Source organism: Doryrhamphus excisus, linkage group LG10, assembly GCF_037039965.1.
Source record: "Doryrhamphus excisus strain RoL-2023G ecotype Guam linkage group LG10, RoL_Dexc_Guam_v1.1, whole genome shotgun sequence".
Classification (NCBI taxonomy): Eukaryota; Metazoa; Chordata; class Actinopteri; order Syngnathiformes; family Syngnathidae; genus Doryrhamphus; species Doryrhamphus excisus.
Genome location: NC_136366.1, coordinates 1,528,736 through 1,547,865, shown reverse-complemented (window position 1 = coordinate 1,547,865; position 19,130 = coordinate 1,528,736). Strand labels below are relative to the sequence as shown.

The 19,130-nt window shown below is 36.0% G+C and overlaps 1 protein-coding gene across 1 annotated transcript in view; it reads right to left on the bottom strand.

The window, feature by feature from the left end:
* The window catches only part of stk32c (serine/threonine kinase 32C), a 62,307-nt gene that overhangs the window by 12,818 nt on the left and 30,359 nt on the right, over window positions 1-19,130 (bottom strand). Inside the window, exons 4-5 of the mRNA XM_078793822.1 lie at window positions 9,585-9,736; window positions 2,192-2,365 (exon numbers count right to left, since the gene is read on the bottom strand). Coding sequence (XP_078649948.1) covers window positions 2,192-2,365; window positions 9,585-9,736 — 326 coding nt within the window. The remainder of the gene's footprint in view (window positions 1-2,191; window positions 2,366-9,584; window positions 9,737-19,130) is intronic.

The window sequence follows — 19,130 nt, the reverse complement described above, 5'->3', positions numbered from 1 at the left end:
TACATATTTTCTGGACTATAAGTCACACTTTTTTTCATAGGTTGGCTGTTCCTGCAACTTATACTCCAGAGTGACTTGTAGCGACTTGTATATACCATATTTTCTGGACTATAAGTGGCACTTTTTTTCATAGGTTGGCTGTTCCTGCGACTTATACTCCAGAGCTTATAAATGAAAAAAAGTGTTAATGTTCCATAAACACTGGACACCTTTTCTGTTCATGTTTATTTTTTGTGTAGCTGAGTAAGCATTGTGTTAGCATATCCTACACCTATTCAGCCTGTTCTCTATTCTTTTATTGTTGTGTTTTTTGTATGTTTTTTCTACCTAATTATGCATTTTTGGCCTTGTGCAACTTATACTCCGGAGCAACTTATAGTAAATACCGTATTTTCCAGACTATAAGTCGCACTTTTTTTCATTGGTTGGCTGTTCCTGCAACTTATACTCCAGAGTGACTTGTAGCGACTTGTAAATACCATATTTTCTGGACTATAAGTGGCACTTTTTGTCATAGGTTGGCTGTTCCTGCGACTTATACTCCAGAGTGACTTATAAATGAAAAAAGTGTTTATGTTACATAAACACTAGACACCTTTTCTGTTCATGTTTATTTTTTGTGTAGCTGAATAAGCATTAGCATTAGTGCTAGCATATCTTACACCTATTCAGCCTGTTCTCTATTCTTTTATTGTTATGTTTTTGTTTTTTCTACCTAATTATGCATTTTTGGCCTTGTGTGACTTATATTCCGGAGCGACTTATAGTCCAGAAAATACGGTATATACCGTATTTTCTGGACTATAAGTCACACTTTTTTTCATAGGTTGGCTGTTCCTGCGACTTATACTCCAGAGTGACTTATAAATGAAAAAAGTGTTTTCACCTTTTCTGTTTATGTTTATTTTTTGTGTAGCTGAATAAGCATTGTGTTAGCATATCTTACACCTATTCAGCCTGTTCTCTATTATTAACTGAACAATTAATCCATGATTAATCAATTGTCCAATGAATTGACCACAATTTTATTATTCAGTTAATCTTTAAAGTCAATAATCTCTGATTTCACACTCTAAAATGTGAATATTTGTTAAATATCCTTAGCATACTATATGAAGAACAAACACTTGAAGAACTACGGTGAGTGAGAACATCGGACAACACGATGTGTGTGACAGAAGGCTAAGCTAAGAACAAAAAAAATTAACTCATCGGACTCGATCAGGGATTCTCAAGTGGTGGCTTATTACCCAAAAGTGGGTTGCGAAGCTGTTTTCGGTGGGTAGTGGGTCTTTACCTGTGGAAAAAAATGTAATACCGTATTTTCCGGACTCATAATTCATCGGTTTTTGAATTAATCGTAATTAATCACCATTTGTCACTATGTGTGAAATATACCCATTTTTGCTGTGTTTTATGCACAGAAAGATAAATGACAGAACACAATTACCATATTTTCCGGACTATAAGTTGCACTTTTTTTCATAGGTTGGCTGTTCCTGCGACTTATACTCCAGAGCGACTTATAAATGAAAAAAGTGTTTATGTTCCATAAACACTGGACACCTTTTCTGTTCATGTTTCTGCAGTAAGAGTTATGTTATTGATCGATATAACAGTCGACATATTAGTATCCGATGCAAAAATCTACTGATATACAAAAATGTGTAATACAAAAATACTACTGATACAAAACTTCCTCAAATAACTTTAACCCTGACAATATTAAGATAACAAATATACATGTAGAAATGCATTAGTGCCTCCCTGGTGGCGTTATCGCTTGACAGTTCAGCTTAGGTTACCGAGATAGCGCGCTTATAAATGTCCCATTTTACTCATCTGTCCGTCACTTCTGTTCTCCACCTCCATTGGTAGCTCGAAGCCGGGATTTACTTGAACCCCGTGCCTGCCCGCCCCGCCGCATCCTCGGCAGTTATTTTGAGTGTTATCGCTCTTTTCATTCCGCTGACATTCCGTGCGCTCCCGTCGACACATTGTTCCTGGCTGCTATCTGCGGGGATGCAGCTTTGGCGTTGAGCTAGCTCATGAACAAAGAGCGGAGTCATGATTACGCTGAATATCGAGCTTACGCCGTGTTCCGATGGTCCCCAAAGAGTCCAAAAATCTAGTCCTTGTGGATGTAATGTAAGAATGTGCAAAGAACATGAAAATAAAGTTAAATGTTTACCTATGGATGATGTGCTGGCTCTGCAGGTAGTCCAACGCCAGCGTCATCTCACAGACGTAAAGTTTGACCGCATCCTCGCTGAACTGGACGCTCTGCTGCAGGTGGTAGCGAAGGTCTCCTCCAAGCAGGAGATCCACCACCATGAACATGTCCTCCTCGTCCTGGAACGAGTACCTGCCGGGTATTGGGTTGCAAATTTGCGGTAAGGACACGGACGGGTTTTCAGAAGAAACACACACAAGCAGTAAAGACGTACATCATGCATTTAAATGGTAGAAACCATGCATTACTGTGTGCAGAACCCACAAGCACCTTTCCATGAACCCACAACACAAAACATTCAATACAAAGCGTATTAAAACATGTAAGAATATGACAACATTTGTGGCATGCATACCACTTCAGAAAAGTAGATTAACATTCAGATTCATTATTGTGGTAAAAACACGACTGACGGTATTTCAGTAAATGCAAAAAAAAAAAAATGTTGTGGTCGTGAAATGAAAGCCGGAATGCAGCCTTTCCTTGCTTTGAAAGCTGCTTTTGGTCTGCAGTTGACACTTTTGTCAATCAGGCTTACTTAACCGTACACATTCAATTAAAACACAGGCTCTCAGTGGGGATTTAAAACGCCTCGTTTCACTATTTCTGCTCCATAAACTGACCGATCCACGCAGCATATGGGAAGAAACTGTATGCCAGGGGTCTCAAACACGCGGCCCGCGGGCCAAATGTGGCCCGCAGGAGACTAGTTTGAGGCCCCCGCCTTGATATGAAAGTTTAATGTTTTGATACGGATGCTGTATGGTATCATGTACCCAGAAAAAATTATTACGTTTGATTAATGTTCATGTTAAAGGTTAAATAACTGTTAATAGTTACCCTCCCTATCCGTGTGGAAGTGGTAAGTTTTTGGCTATTTAAGTTTAAAGGAAATAACTTGAAGGCTACCGTTTAGGTCGCTAGCTCTCTAGTTTGCGAGTTAGCATGTGTCTCAAGACCCTGCAGTTGCGCAATATGTTGTAAATAAAAAGAGTATAAATGTGACTATAGTCGTGTTTTGTCATGTCTACAGGGCTCTAATAATGCTTTGTTCATTTTAATCTGAAAAAAATCATTTGTCTACCCACCAACTATATGTGGTTTTTATTATTTGCCGTTTTATTATTATTATTATTATTATATTTATTTATTACTGATTGATTGATTTTCTTTATTCTTGATTTATTTATTTATTTTTCATCTTATTTTGTGTAGAAAAATAAAAATTAAGATATTTCAGAACAGTGGAATGTTTTATCAGAGCTTTTCTTGTAGAAAATTGGAACCAAAGCAAAGTTTATTCATTTTTCTATTTTTAATAAATGCGTTTTTTGGGGTTTTTTTTTTTTTGAAAACCTAATCCTAGCTCCAGTGGCCCCCGGGTAAATTGAGTTTGAGACCACTGCTGTATGCTATGCACTGTATATACACACACATTAACTGTGATTAATTAATTAATCTTATTTAGAATGTTATATTTTTCATCAAATTTTTAATCTCCAAATTTATACTTCCTGTATGCAAGAATGAGAATGTGTTTGTCCAGAAAGGAAAACTGCTATCAAATCACTAATGCAATTTTATGTATAATTTGACGCTTAAATAATGGGCGGCACGGTGGACGAGTGGTTAGCGCACAGACCTCACAGCTAGGAGGACCAGGGTTCAATTCCCACCCTCGGCCATCTCTGTGTGGAGTTTGCATGTTCTCCCCGTGCATGCGTGGGTTTTCTCCGGGTACTCCGGTTTCCTCCCACATTCCAAAAAAACATGCTAGGTTAATTAGCCACTCCAAATTGTCCATAGGTATGAATGTGAGTGTGAATGGTTGTTTGTCTATATGTGCCCTGTGATTGGCTGGTGCCTCTCGCCCAAAGACAGCTGGGATAGGCTCCAGCGACCCTCGTGAGGAAAAGCGGTAGAAAATGAATGAATGAATATGACAGTAGCCACGTTTACATGAGGAGTTTTTCTCTTTCCGAATGACCTTTCCGAAAACAATGGTATACATGGAAAGGAATATTCCAATGGCGTGTCTACATGTGCCGCTATAATCAACCAAATGGAATTGGAATATTTGGGTCCATGTATACGTGGTTACTTAAAAGCAAGGATAAGAGGGACGGAATGCCTGACAGTGGCTTGTTGTCTTCAAAAAAAAAAGCCAATTTGAAAGGTCAGAGCAGGACAGGGTTGCTCCAGTCCCAGCAACAACGAGAGGAAGGTTATCAGGAAGGAGTACAAGGAACACGCTGAAATAATCGGGCCACGGTGACAAATGAGCACGGGGAGGCAGCGAGGACGGAAAGTAGGAGACCAGTTTTGAAGAATTTGCAATCCTGTTGGCTGTGTTACGTCTGCAAAGTTTTTGGTGGCCTATATAAAGTTGGTGATTGGCTATCTGGAAGTGGCTGCATCTTGCAGGTACCTGAGAGAATTTCTCCGGCAACTGCGTGATGGAGCACCGTCCCTGCTGCCGGTGCCTGAAGACATGTCACCAACCTTCAATGTCCTGCTTTTACAAGGACTATGCTCTGTCCTACAAATGGTTCTTTAAAAGGAGCAGGCACAGTTTCATTTAAGTCAAGGGTGTCCAAAGTCCAAGAGCCACGTTGCATGAAGTCTATGAGACACTCGTCACCTTTGAGGCAAATGATTTAAGACTAACACGGGGCTTGTTATGAATGCTGAGTTGAGAGAGTCGAGGCTAATTTGTTCCACAATCTCCAAAGGCCGCGTTTCACCCAAGCCTGAAATCAATATTCCTAATGGAGGCTGAGCAGGACGCGGCACATCCAAACCCCTCCGCTCTTCTCTTCAATTCCATTCCGATGAAAGGATGAACAACAAGAGGGGATCAAACGAGAAAACATCCTCGGCTTCTTTACACGTTTCAGTTAAAAATGATCTTCCGGGACTTCCGCTAACGCTTTTTACCCTTGTTGCTCCATGAATGTTTTAACAAAGCAAAGGCTGCATCCATTTGCCGGCGATTCCACGGGGAGAACCGGTGATTGAATGATCTGCTCTCATGCTAATGGCAAAAGCTTGTATTCATAATGAGCAATCGTACGCTGAAGATCACAAACAAACTGCTTGTTCTCTGAAGCTGAAGAAGAAAAGGTGACCCTCGAACATGGAGGTTTGAAACACGAGTTAAAGCCTCCACATAAGTCCCGAGTCCTTGAACGGATTGGATGTGTGCAGTGCATCACATTCATCGTATTTACCCCTTCAGGGTAATAATCCCTTCAATGTTACCTCGACTCCTACACATCATCGGGATGTCGTGAGGGAATGGCCACGATAATTAAGTCAGTGTTGCAAACTTGAATTGGCTTAAGGCAGCCTCTACCGAGCTGACAGCGTGCACGCCGCCGCCTCGCTAGCAATTTGTGCTGCGGCTACAGATGGACCAATCAAAAGCCCCGCAGATTTCAAGATGTCTCAAGTAAAGTCGGTCTGATCTGGACTGGATGTGTTTGGCGGAAGCATGGACAAAAACCTGACAAATCCTATGTGGTTTGGATTAGACCTGCAACAACTGAACGATTAATCCATGATTAATCAATTGTCCAATTAATTGACAATGATTTTGTCATTCAGTTAATCTTTAAAAATGTCAATAATCTCTGATTTCACGCTCTAAAATGTGAATATTTGTTAAATATCCTTAACATAAATATTACCTTTGTGTTCACACACATGAGCGTTGACTACTGCGCAGGTGTGTGGCTCCCAACTAAAAAATGCCATTTGAGCCAGTGATGTAACGTTTGCATCCGACAGCATGGTAGCTTTGATTTAATATGGCATTTGAAGAACAAACACTTGAAGAACTACGGTGAGTTTTCAAGGCTCACGACGGCAGATAAACATCGGACAACACTATGTGTGTGACAGAAGGCTAAGCTAAGAACGCAAAAAGATTAACTCATCGGACTCGATCAGGGATTCTCAAGTGGTGGGTTATTACCCAAAAGTGGGTCGCAAAGCTGTTTTCAGTGGGTAGTGGGTCTTTACCTGTGGGAAAAAATTATTTTTTTAAATAATTCATCAGTTTTCACATGAATTAATCGTAATTAATCACCATTTGTCACTATGTGTGAAATTTTTGCTGTGTTTTATGCACAGAAAGATAAATGACAGAACACAATTACCGTATTTTCCGGACTATAAGTCGCACTTTTTTTCATAGGTTGGCTGTTCCTGCTACTTATACTCCAGAGTAACTTATAAACGAAAAAAAAACTTTATGTTCCATAAACACTGGACACCTTTTCTGTTCATGTTTATTTTTTGTGTAGCTGAATAAGCATTGTGTTAGCATATCTTACACCTATTCAGCCTGTTCTCTATTCTTTTATTATTATTTTTATTTGCCTTCCAAGATACGTAATGTCTGTTTTGGTTAAGTAGTTTGTAAAATAAATTACCCGCAAAAAATGTGACTTGTGTATGTTTTTTTCTACGTAATTGTGCATTTTTTGCCTTGTGCGACTTATACTCCGGAGCGACTTATAGTCCAGAAAATACGGTAATAATGTAATGACCGGATGTCTGTGCTTGAGCAGGAGGGGATAGACAATAATTAAAATAAATAAATAAATATTATTAAAAATTATTTATAAAATATTAAAAATTATTAAAAATTATTAAAAAATATTAAGAAATTATTAAGAAATTATTAAAAAAATATTACAAATTATTGAAAATTATTAAAAATAAAATAAAATAAAATAATAAAATGTGTTATGGAAAGCAGGAAGTGAACAAATGTAACAGTTACTGATTGTAAAAGTACCAGATGGAGGGGTAGGATTTAATAAGCTTTGCTTCTTCCTACTCCTTTCGGACATGTGGAACTGTGAACCGATGCACTCAATTGTAATCTGACGCATGTTCAAATGAAATAAAACCATTACCATTGCCAACCATTACCGGATCTAAAATATTTCCCGAGGACTGTCTTTAATAACCACCCTCTCTCCACTTCTCCCTTGCTACCGTCTAAATTATTCCTTCCAGTGACAGCTGTTTGGTGTGTTCCTGTCTTCATGTGACTACAGCTGACTGTGTCTTTGGATCCCTCCTGGCACGGTATCAAGAAAAGCACTTCAATGAAGGTTTATCAAAGCTGGTGATTCTCACGTATGTGCTTATGAGAACAGAAGAGATTCCCAATTCCCCGGCGGCTCCATTGCAGGCCCATTAACGATTACCGGCCGGCCCAACTGCCAAGCAACAGAAATGACAACACTTAAGGGATAAAAAAGAAGAAATGTGGAAAGTGTCAGATGTGTACGGCTTTCTTATTCACGCTTGGTGAATTCATGAAGTTTCCATCCATGATAACATAAAAGAGACGGCGGCCTCCTGTCTTATTACCGAACCTGCACGTGTGTGACGCTGCCAAGTCGTAACGACCTGAAGCAGAAATTAGAAACAACGCAGACTTGACAGCTTCGTCGTTCATAAAGCCTCCTAATAAAGTCTGGTAAATCTTACAAATAAAACGGTAATTTAATAGTTCGGAGTCGTTCATTAAAATGGAGTAACAGCTGTTTCGATTCCGACACACATCTGGATTTTGTCCCCGGCATTGACGCTCCTGTCCACTGCATCTCTTACTAAGATGCTTTGTTCGCCATGAACATTTGACGGCTCCCAGATGAGCAACGACGGTGGTTCGTGTTTGTTCAAGGTGCTATCCTTTTTTTCGCCGCCAACTTTTTGTTCACCCAAAAAAAACAGTAACGCTTCAGGAACAGATTGCACAAAAAATACGTAGCAAACCATCGTGCCTGATGTGTGAGAGACAAAATATTCCGACTGTGGGCTGCCTGAAAAAGATGTCCGCATGCAATATCATGCTACCAATTACAGGAGAGTTAAGTGCTTTGTGCAATACGCCATGAATGGCGTGCCAGGTCCCCAATTACATTTAGAAATGTGTCCTACTCCGAGATGAGCGTTGAATAATGAAAGCAGCCTCCACTCACCGACATATTCGACTCGTGGGAGAAGTGAGGTCATTATAGAGCACAGTAATTATCCAATAAGTATGCACGTTTCATGAGTCTAAATTAATATCCCAAAATATCTTGTGTAAATTATTTTCTATTTTAACACGTTGAACTTGCTAGCGTAAAACTTTTCAGTCCTCTCCGTGCCAAATGAAGTAGCGGGTGCATCATATCCACAAACAGCGTATCTATTTTAGGATTTTTTTTATATTTACATATATATATACAAAATAATAATACGAAATAACACAAAAATAATTGTAAATAATACAAAAATAATAATATACATATTAAAAATATTTTATTGATTTGTATTATATTATATATATAATATTTTATTTTATTATAAATATATAAAAATTATATATACATATATAAATAAATATATATATATATTTATATATAGGATTTATATTATTCTATTTTTATGGAACATGCATCCCTTGACCGTCTCATATATAAATATATATATATATAATAAATATTTTATTAATTTGTATTATATTATATATATATATTTATATTTGATTATAAATATAAAAAATGCATATATATATATATAGGATTTATATTATTCTATTTTTTATGGAACATGTATCCCTTGACAGTCTCATATATATATATAATATTATAAATATTTTATTATTTTTGTGTTATATATATTATACGTATATATAGAATTTATATTATTCTATTTTTATGGAACATGCATCCCTTGACCATCTCATATAATATAATAATAAATATTTTATTATTTTGTATTATATTATATATATATTATATTTATATTTTATTATAAATGTATAAATAAAAAATGTATATATATATATATATACATATATATATATATATATAGGATTTATATTATTCTATTTTTATGGAACATGCATCCCTTGAGAGTCTCATATATATATAATATTATAAATATTTTATTATTTTTGTGTTATATTATATTATATATATATATATATATATATATATATAATTGATATTATTGTATTTTTATGGAACATGCATCCCTTGAGAGTCTCATATATATATAATATTATAAATATTTTATTATTTTTGTGTTATATTATATATATATATATATATATATATATATATATATATATATATATATATATATATATATATATATATATATATATATATATATATATATATATATATATATATATATATATATATATAAAATTGATATTATTGTATTTTTATGGAACATGCATCCCTTGACAGCCTCGTATGTTTGGACGTACATGCAGACAAGAGACAAAGTATCGCATGCTACATTGAAAGTGGAAAAAAAAACAGAAGATAGTCACCAGAGGTTTACTAAAAAAACATGTTCAATTTCCTGTAGGATCTCAAGCTCTCTAAAGACGTTTCGGACCTCATCTCTCTCGATACATTGTTGTTTGTTCATGTACTTCATGGCGTACATCTTCTCCGTGTCCCTCTTTTGCACAATGCATACCTGCAGGAGAAAGAATGGGGAGGGAGACAGACAGAGTGATGGAGGATTAAGAAAAATCCTTGGTAAGTACAAAGAACAAAGAAAACAATCAACTTGGGCCCAAAAGCATAACAGATCAAATCAGGGTCTTTTAGCATGACCTCCAAGATTTGTGGTCTTAACGGCATCCTTACAGAAGGCGACATACGTCGTTGCAGGTCTACACTAGTGAGTTAATATGAGGCATTATAGAAATACGTCACTTAGAACTTAATATATTGCACTTAGAGCCTGAAGGTATTTGCTAATTTTTTAGCTAAAGATAAAAGCAAACACAAAAGAAAAGCAGAATGTCTTGATGCCCCTGCGAACCAACGAAAGGAGAAACACCATGAAAGCGGTTCAAGCAAGGGCAGTGGCGAAAGCTGATTGGTTCAGGATTCCAGCCCGAGGACTCCAGTCTTGAGTGTATAAAAGGCCGGGCAGGGAAAGGAAGAGTGCTTTTTTTTGCAGCTGCGCTGTAATAAGATCCGCTTACTTGTAGGCATACAGGGACAGCAGATAAGCCCGGACGTCTGTATTAGGTATTGTTGTCAGGAATAAACAATCTGGTTCTCATTCTATAATTTGGTTCTTTATCCTCTATTCGAAACCCACGTAGAGTCACGCTTACTTGTAGGCATACAGGGACTGCAGATAAACCCGGACGTCTGTATTAGGTATTGTTGTCAGGAATAAACAATCTGGTTCTCATTCTATGATTTGGTTCTTTATCCTCTATTCGAAACCCACGTAGAGTCACGCTTACTTGTAGGCATACAGGGACTGCAGATAAACCCGGACGTCTGTATTAGGTATTGTTGTCAGGAATAAACAATCTGGTTCTCATTCTATGATTTGGTTCTTTATCCTCTATTCGAAACCCACGTAGAGTCACGCTTACTTGTAGGCATACAGGGACCGCAGATAAGCCCGGACGTCTGTATTAGGTATTGTTGTCAGGAATAAACAATCTGGTTCTCATTCTATAATTTGGTTCTTTATCCTCTATTCGAAACCCACGTAGAGTCACGCTTACTTGTAGGCATACAGGGACTGCAGATAAACCCGGACGTCTGTATTAGGTATTGTTGTCAGGAATAAACAATCTGGTTCTCATTCTATGATTTGGTTCTTTATCCTCTATTCGAAACCCACGTAGAGTCACGCTTACTTGTAGGCATACAGGGACTGCAGATAAACCCGGACGTCTGTATTAGGTATTGTTGTCAGGAATAAACAATCTGGTTCTCATTCTATGATTTGGTTCTTTATCCTCTATTCGAAACCCACGTAGAGTCACGCTTACTTGTAGGCATACAGGGACCGCAGATAAACCCGGACGTCTGTATTAGGTATTGTTGTCAGGAATAAACAATCTGGTTCTCATTCTATGATTTGGTTCTTTATCCTTTATTCAAAACCCACGTAAAGTCCCGCTTACTTGTAGGCATACAGGGACCGCAGATAAACCCGGATGTCTGTATTAGGTATTGTTGTCAGGAATAAACAATCTGGTTCTCATTCTATAATTTGGTTCTTTATCCTCTATTCGAAACCCACGTAGAGTCCCGCTTACTTGTAGGCATACAGGGACTGCAGATAAACCCGGACGTCTGTATTAGGTATTGTTGTCAGGAATAAACAATCTGGTTCTCATTCTATGATTTGGTTCTTTATCCTCTATTCGAAACCCACGTAGAGTCCCGCTTACTTGTAGGCATACAGGGACTGCAGATAAACCCGGACGTCTGTATTAGGTATTGTTGTCAGGAATAAACAATCTGGTTCTCATTCTATAATTTGGTTCTTTATCCTCTATTCGAAACCCACGTAGAGTCCTCAGGGGGAGGATTTCTACAAGCCTTAATATTGCACGTGGAGCTTGATCAGATATTGCACAGTGAATGGAGTCCGGAGTAACTGTACTGAATATAAAAAAATAATAATTTCTGCTTTATAATGGTTCTATAAAAACTAAAAAAAAAATAAAAATAAAAAACTCCAGTACATTTCATAATCCTTGTCATGTTTAGACCTTTGTCATTTTCCCAACGCCAACTTCGACTCCCAAGCTCTCCCTGATTCCCTGCACTCATCAAAGACCCAGTTTTTCTTCGCTGTAAGCAAGGCCATCTGCAACGTGCTGGAGGGAAGTCTAAATAAACCCAACGGAATCCTGAAAACAACATTTGAAGGGTCCTTCCTCCTTCCCTGGCTGGGAAAATACAACCTCTTAACAAGACATACGTACACTGTAACACTTTTCATGTTAAAACCATTTCCCATGTCAGTGTTATGCACTTAATTGAACAGGATACAGGGTATTTTTTTAGGGACACTATGGCATTTCACTTCCACAGGACATATTTTACACATTTTCTTGAAAGCACTGGGGCTAAAGCAATAACCTTTCAGGCAAAGATTATATAACTACTATGAAAGCTATCCCTGCAGCGCATTTCTTTTTATAACCCTCTTTGCAGTGAAAGAGCTACACACGCGAAGCTAGAATATTTGAAACAATATATACAATGGCATAAATATAACATATACGTGTATCATATCAAAAACAACACATGACCTCACTGTTGAATTTATAAGGTCATGTGACTCGTAAATTATACACAACTGATGCTTATCAGTCTCTTTGTTCTCCTTTTTTCCCCCCAAGTGAAAATCAATAACAGAATTGACCAAGAACCAAATTGTTCAGCAGAGTCAAATTCCCGTCATTAATTGCAACTCAGCATCTTTGCAAACCATCTTCATCCGTTCATTCCTCGATAAAAACCACATGACGGCAAAAGTACACGTTGTGTGGGCTGCATAGAACTACAAGGTCTGGCAAGAGATTGAACAACAACTAACTCCAACCACTTGGACAAAGACGACAGCTCACTGCAGCCGGATTCATCGTCTCCAAGACCTTGAAAGAATTTCAAAACAAATACTGTTTCATGCCCGCCCCCTGTCCTTGTTTTAGGAGTTCTCTACTTCCAGCTGTTATGGAAATATGAGTGCAGCGTTTTGACTGAGATTGCACCGGGCATTGGATTTCGTCATTGTTCTTTACATAAATCGGGTATTGGGTAAAACTGCAGTTTAAATGGTCCTGATTTCTTCATCATGCGTCTTTGTGTGTGGCTGCACGGCGGATAAGTGGTTAGCACGCAGACCTCACAACTAGGAGACCCATGCATGCACTGAGATGACCCAATGGAGTTTCAGACAATATTAATTAATTAATATTATTATTACAATATTATTTCAGGGGTGTCCAATCTTTTTCCACCAAGGGAAAAATTTATATTTTGTGAAGCAAGACATGTAAATATGCTAAGAAGTTTGATACTGGATATTTCATAAAAATAAATTGGTAAAAAAAAACATTTTTGGGTGAACTTTGGTCTTTTCTTTAAATTAATAATAAATTAAAATTATGTTTGGAACAACAACAGCTTCATGTTGACAGTCAATGACATCATAATAAATATAAAGATACATAATAAAACAAAATAAAGCAATATTTACATTTTCTTCTTCAATTATATTTCTTCATTTACTTTTTGTGATATTATGACTTTATTCCCACGACATTTTAACTTCCCATTAAATAACAATATTTTTCCCAAAGCCAATTTTCCAAATTTTTTCTCATAATATTACAACTTCAAAAATGAAAAAATAAATTAATAAAAATAAATTTCTATAATATTTCAATTGTTATTGTTATTATTTTTCCTCATAACATTTCATTAACATAACATCATAACATTCAATAACATTTTGACAAATTTTGTCAAATTATAATATAGTTTTCCACAACCTCATTTTAAAATTTTCATTCACTGTCATTCATAGTATGTCATAATATTCCAACATTCAATAATATCATAATCATATTTCAACACTATTCTAGAAAAATCCTAAAGCCAATTTTCTAAATATTACACATTTTTTTCTCATAATATTACAACCTCAAAAATAAAAAAATTAAATGTTTTTAATATTTCAATTGTGTGCTACTAAAATGACATTATTTTTCGTCATAACATTTCCAGCTTATTTTTTTCTCATAATGTTTTCACCTAATTATCTTAAAATTTAATTTCTGCTGTTGTTGTTTTTGTTCTTCCCAACTATTTTATTGTGACTTTATTCCTATTTTATTTTAAAATTGATTTTCTCAAATTATAATGTTTTCCACAAACTCATTTTTAAATTTTCATTGACCGTCATTAATAGTACGTCATAATATTCCAACATTCAATAATATCATAATCATATGTCAACACTAGCCTAGAAAACCATATAATTTCCCCACTATATAATCACAATGTTATTCTCTGCTGCTTGATCCTGTTGTTCTGTTATAAGTTCCTATATTCTATTTTTAGATGTGCTGCAGATTGATAAAAAAATAAAAAAAAACAAAAAACACGGGTCCCTTACACTTTGCCCCCGGGCCGCACTTTGGCCACCCGGGTATTATTTAAGCACGATACATGACAGCACATTCAATGACATAGAATATTATATGTTTAAACAGAGTTAGTGTTATGCAAAGCATAAACCCAACCATCACTGCCATGTTTCAGCTGCTCTGCTTCATCTAGAATCCTTAAGATCCGGTCAGCGGAGTGAAATGATAAAGAGTTCAAAAGGATTTATTCATGTATTCATACAGAATATCGCAAATTGAGTGCGTTAGACGGGCTTTACAGTGGAGAAGGAAAAAGCAAGAAGTGTGAAGTAGAATTTCTCCAATGTCTTTCAAGCATATTTGCATATAAATTGAGACGCTCACCTAAACTGAAATCTGTACAGATGCAAAATTGAAGTCTCTGTGAAGTGCTGGTTTTAGGCTGAAGAACCACCAGAGACCAATAACGGTCAATGCAGTACCCGTAATACATTCAGGAAATATTACATACCCTCAACACAACACGAGTCCAATAGCTGCTACGCTGCCAGATAGCAATTTAGGAACAGATGCTTTTCAGACGGATAAATATTTGTTTTAGAGAAAAAAAATGGTAGGAAGGTAGAAGCTACCATCTGCTACCTCTAGAGAAAAAAAAATACAAATACAAACTCTGCCGAGCATGCTTGGCATTTTCAAATGAACACAAAACTGAGCTACTTTTGATGATCCTGCCATTGGAACTTATGGTGTGACTTTATGTTATCACTTTAACCTTCATTTCCATACCGGAGGACGTGTCGGAGGGAGAAGACTGGGAATGGCTCCGGAGCAGCTGTATTCACATCCTGTATCTGACTGGAAGTTACGGTCCAGGTCACAAGGAATTCAGCAACAGCAGCTGTCGCAGGAGTCACATTGAAGTGGGAATTTGATTAGCGCCGCTGTTACTGAAGCGGGTGTTTATACAGGCGAAGCCGACGGGTTCTATTTATCTCCATGGGTTTTTGATGAATACGGAGCTGGCTCGCTGTTTGACCACTTTTTAGAGGACACAAAATGTAGTCTCTGTCTCATCGGTATCCTCAAAGGCACCCAAATATACCCAATTTCCAATCACAACTACATTTGAAACACTTCTATGCTAGGACTACGTTATGCTAGCCATAGCATTTCAGTATGTGGAATCAAACTATGGAATGGATTGAGTAAGGAAATCAAACAATGCACAACGATGAGCCAATTCAAGAAACAATACAAGCAGTTGATGTTTGCTAAATACAAGGATGAAGAGTCTTGAACCAGTCATGATGTGCTATATATATCACTATATTGACACTTACTATGGTACCCATTATGGCATTGGATGCTCATATCATCTCGTACTTTGGGACAAAAATGTGACAAAATAAATTTAAAATTTAAAATTTAAAATTTAAAATTTAAAATTTAAAATTTAAAATTTAAAATTTAAAATTGTAAATTGTAAATTGTAAATTGTAAATTGTAAATTGTAAATTGTAAATTTTAAATTTTAAATTTTAAATTTTAAATTTTAAATTTTAAATTTTAAATTCATTCATTTTCTACCGCTTTTAAATTGAAATTTAAAAACTTAAACTATATTAGGAAAGCAGGAAGTGAACAAATGTAAGTTACTGTTACAGTAAAAAAAATAAAAAAATTAAAAATTAAAAATTAAAATTTTTTAAATTTTTTAAAAATTTTAAATTTTAAATTTTAAATGTTAAATTTTTAATTTTTAATTTTTAATTTTTAATTTTTAATTTTTAATTTTTAATTTTTAATTTTTAATTTTTAATTTTTAATTTTTAATTTTTAATTTTTAATTCATTTTCTACCGCTTTTAAATTGAAATTTAAAAACTTAAACTATATTAGGAAAGCAGGAAGTGAACAAATGTAAGTTACTGTTGCAGTTATAAATTTGAAAAAATTTGTACACCGCGTACTTTAGTACGTGACAATAGATAGATAGATAGATAGATAGATAGATAGATAGATAGATAGATAGATAGATAGATAGATAGATAGATAGATAGATAGATAGATAGATAGATAAATAAATAAGGAAAGCAGGAAGTGAACAAATGAACTAAACTGTGTGTGCACAGTTTAAAATGTCCCTCTAATGCTAACCTTCTGCACGCTACACTCTTCCATGCTTTTCCACTTCCTCCTTGCCTCCTTGCTGTACCTAGTGGCCATTACCGTGAGGAAGCAATGTTTCAACCATGACGTGGCAAGGGATGACTGTATAGGTATATCACAAGGCAGAGATGCAGTTTTACTTCAAATATGAGCATATCTATACAGTATATGTGTTGTTTTACCAATGATCAATGTGGCCCTTGCATTCCTTTCATTGTTCGGTATGTGGCCCTTAGTGGAAAAACTCTAGACACAACTGCTATAAATAAAAAGCAACATTTTAGCATCTTAATGACAGCAATGTAGCCTCAATCTATACATTTCAACAATTAAATTGGCCTCAAGAGTACGTATATGTATATATGACACGATACACTGTGACCTGTAGCCACTCACACATTTTTGGGATCTGTCGAGTCCCAATCCTCGTGTGTAACCAGGTGAATCTAAAAATAAGATAACAGAAATTCTATTTTCGTGGCTTTAAATCTTTAATTATCTCAGTCTGTGTCCCCAACTTCTTGTGTTTCTGCATCTACCCTGACCTGGGATGTAGTGTTATGCACGTTTTCCGATCCAAAATGAAGTCCTTTACGTCCTGCCTCAAAAGGCCTGAACGACACCGATCAGTCAGTCCTTGGACATTAGGACTTAGAGAGGAAAGAAACCATGAAGGCAGTCAGGAAGCAGTAGAGTCTATGTTTTCTAGGTCAGGTACGTTGGAGTCGTTAAGAGGGAAAAGATACTGAGCAGACAATACTAGCGGGGGAAGAAACCCAGCCTTCTCTTGACTTCCAGTCAACAAAAATATGAGCGATGACGTCCACCATTCTCAGATTAGGTTTGTGCTCCATGTTGGCACAATTGGTTTAGCACACAATGGCAATGTGCAGTGATTGGAAAAGACCGTGTAGGTAGGTAGGGAACTGCCTGTTGAAATTGAATTGTGGCAGATTAAACACTGGCTTGCTCAGGCTCACCCCCCACCACCCGCGTATGAACTCGCGACCACATGCACACACGCTCACCCAATGATCACAAATTTGGGCAAAAGGGCTTTGAGGGAGGCGTGGCAAACACCCATTTAGGGTTTGTTGACATTGCATCAGAGGCTATAGTAATATAGTATGGCTTTGTTTAGGGTTGCAACTAACCATTATTGTCTTAGTCCATTCATCTAAAGCAGGGGTCTCAAACATGTGGCCCGTAGGACTCGAGTTTGAGGCCCCCGTTTAATGTCAGTGCGGCCCGCGCAAGTTTGATACGGATGCTGTATGGTATCATGTACCCAGAAAAAATGATTACGTTTGATTCATGTTCATGTTAAAGGTTAAATAACCTTTAATAGTTATCCTCCCTATCCGTGTGGAAGTGGTAAGTTTTTGGCGATTTAAGTTTAAAGGAAATAACTTGAAGGCTACCGTTTAGGTCGCTAGCTCTCCAGTTTGCGAGTTAGCATGTGTCTCAAGACCCTGCAGTTGCGCAATATGTTGTAAATAAAAAGAGTATAAATGTGACTATAGTGGTGTTTTGTCATGTCTACAGGGCTCTAATAATGCTTTGTTCATTTTAATCTGAAAAAAATCATTTGTCTACCCACCAACTATATGTGGTTTATTAAGTTTTTATTATTTGCCGTTTTATTATTATTATATTTATTTATTACTGATTGATTGATTTTCTTTATTCTTGATTTGTTTATTTATTTTTCATCTTATTTTGTGTAGAAAAATAAAAAGTAAGATATTTGAGAACAGTGGAATGTTTTATCAGAGCTTTTATTGTAGAAAATCGGAACCAAAGCAAAGTTTATTAATTTTTCTGTTTTTAATAAATGCGTTTTTTGTTTTTTTTTTGTGGAAAAACTGACGACCCCTGATCTAAAGCTTGTTGTCTTACCATATGTGGATGAGATAGTTTATACTTGCATAATTCTTTTCTCACATATTCATAATTTTTTTTTAATTAATTCAATATTTTTTTTTTAAAATAGGGCTGTCAAATGATTAAAAATTTTGATCAAATTAATCAATCATAGTTTTCAAATTAATTCATCATGAAAAATCACTATTTGCCACTATGAGTGAAATATTTTCATTTAATGGCTGTATTTTTTTTCCCCACGCCATTAACGTGCGCACCTCCTGTTTGACCCTCGCCCCACCCCGTAGTTTGATTGAAGTGATATTGATGTGAAATGAAGAAAGAAAAGAGTATTTTGATTGGTAAAGTTAGCTTTTAGTAATGTATTTATTTATTTTTATTCTGTTTGTCATTTCATTAATGTCGCTACTGTGGTTTTAGTGTATTCTTGCTAAGTACTGAACTTTCTAATGTGCTTAAGAAAGGTAATAAAAACTCTTACAATGGACTGTCATTTTCAACCTCGATATACATTCAGAAAAAAAACTACCAATTTAATAAATAAATACCAATTTGAGATGCACATTTACCGCCTACACTACATGATGCTTCGCATAAAACATAGAGAAGCACCATCTATTTCAGAAGTCTGCTGGGAAAAGTAAAAGCAATTTAAAGTACTTTGCTTCGAGTGGGCGCCGACCTTCAATTTACATCAAACAAAGTGGCAATTTGAAGAAATTTATGTATGTATAAAAAAGAAATATATAGTAATCCCTTGTTTATTATGGTTAATTCTTTCCACACCCGGCCGTGATAAGTGAACTTAGGATTTATAAATTGAATAATTTGTAACTACAGCATAGAAAACTTATTTACACTCTGAACATGATTAAGAGCTCTCTAGACATGAAGT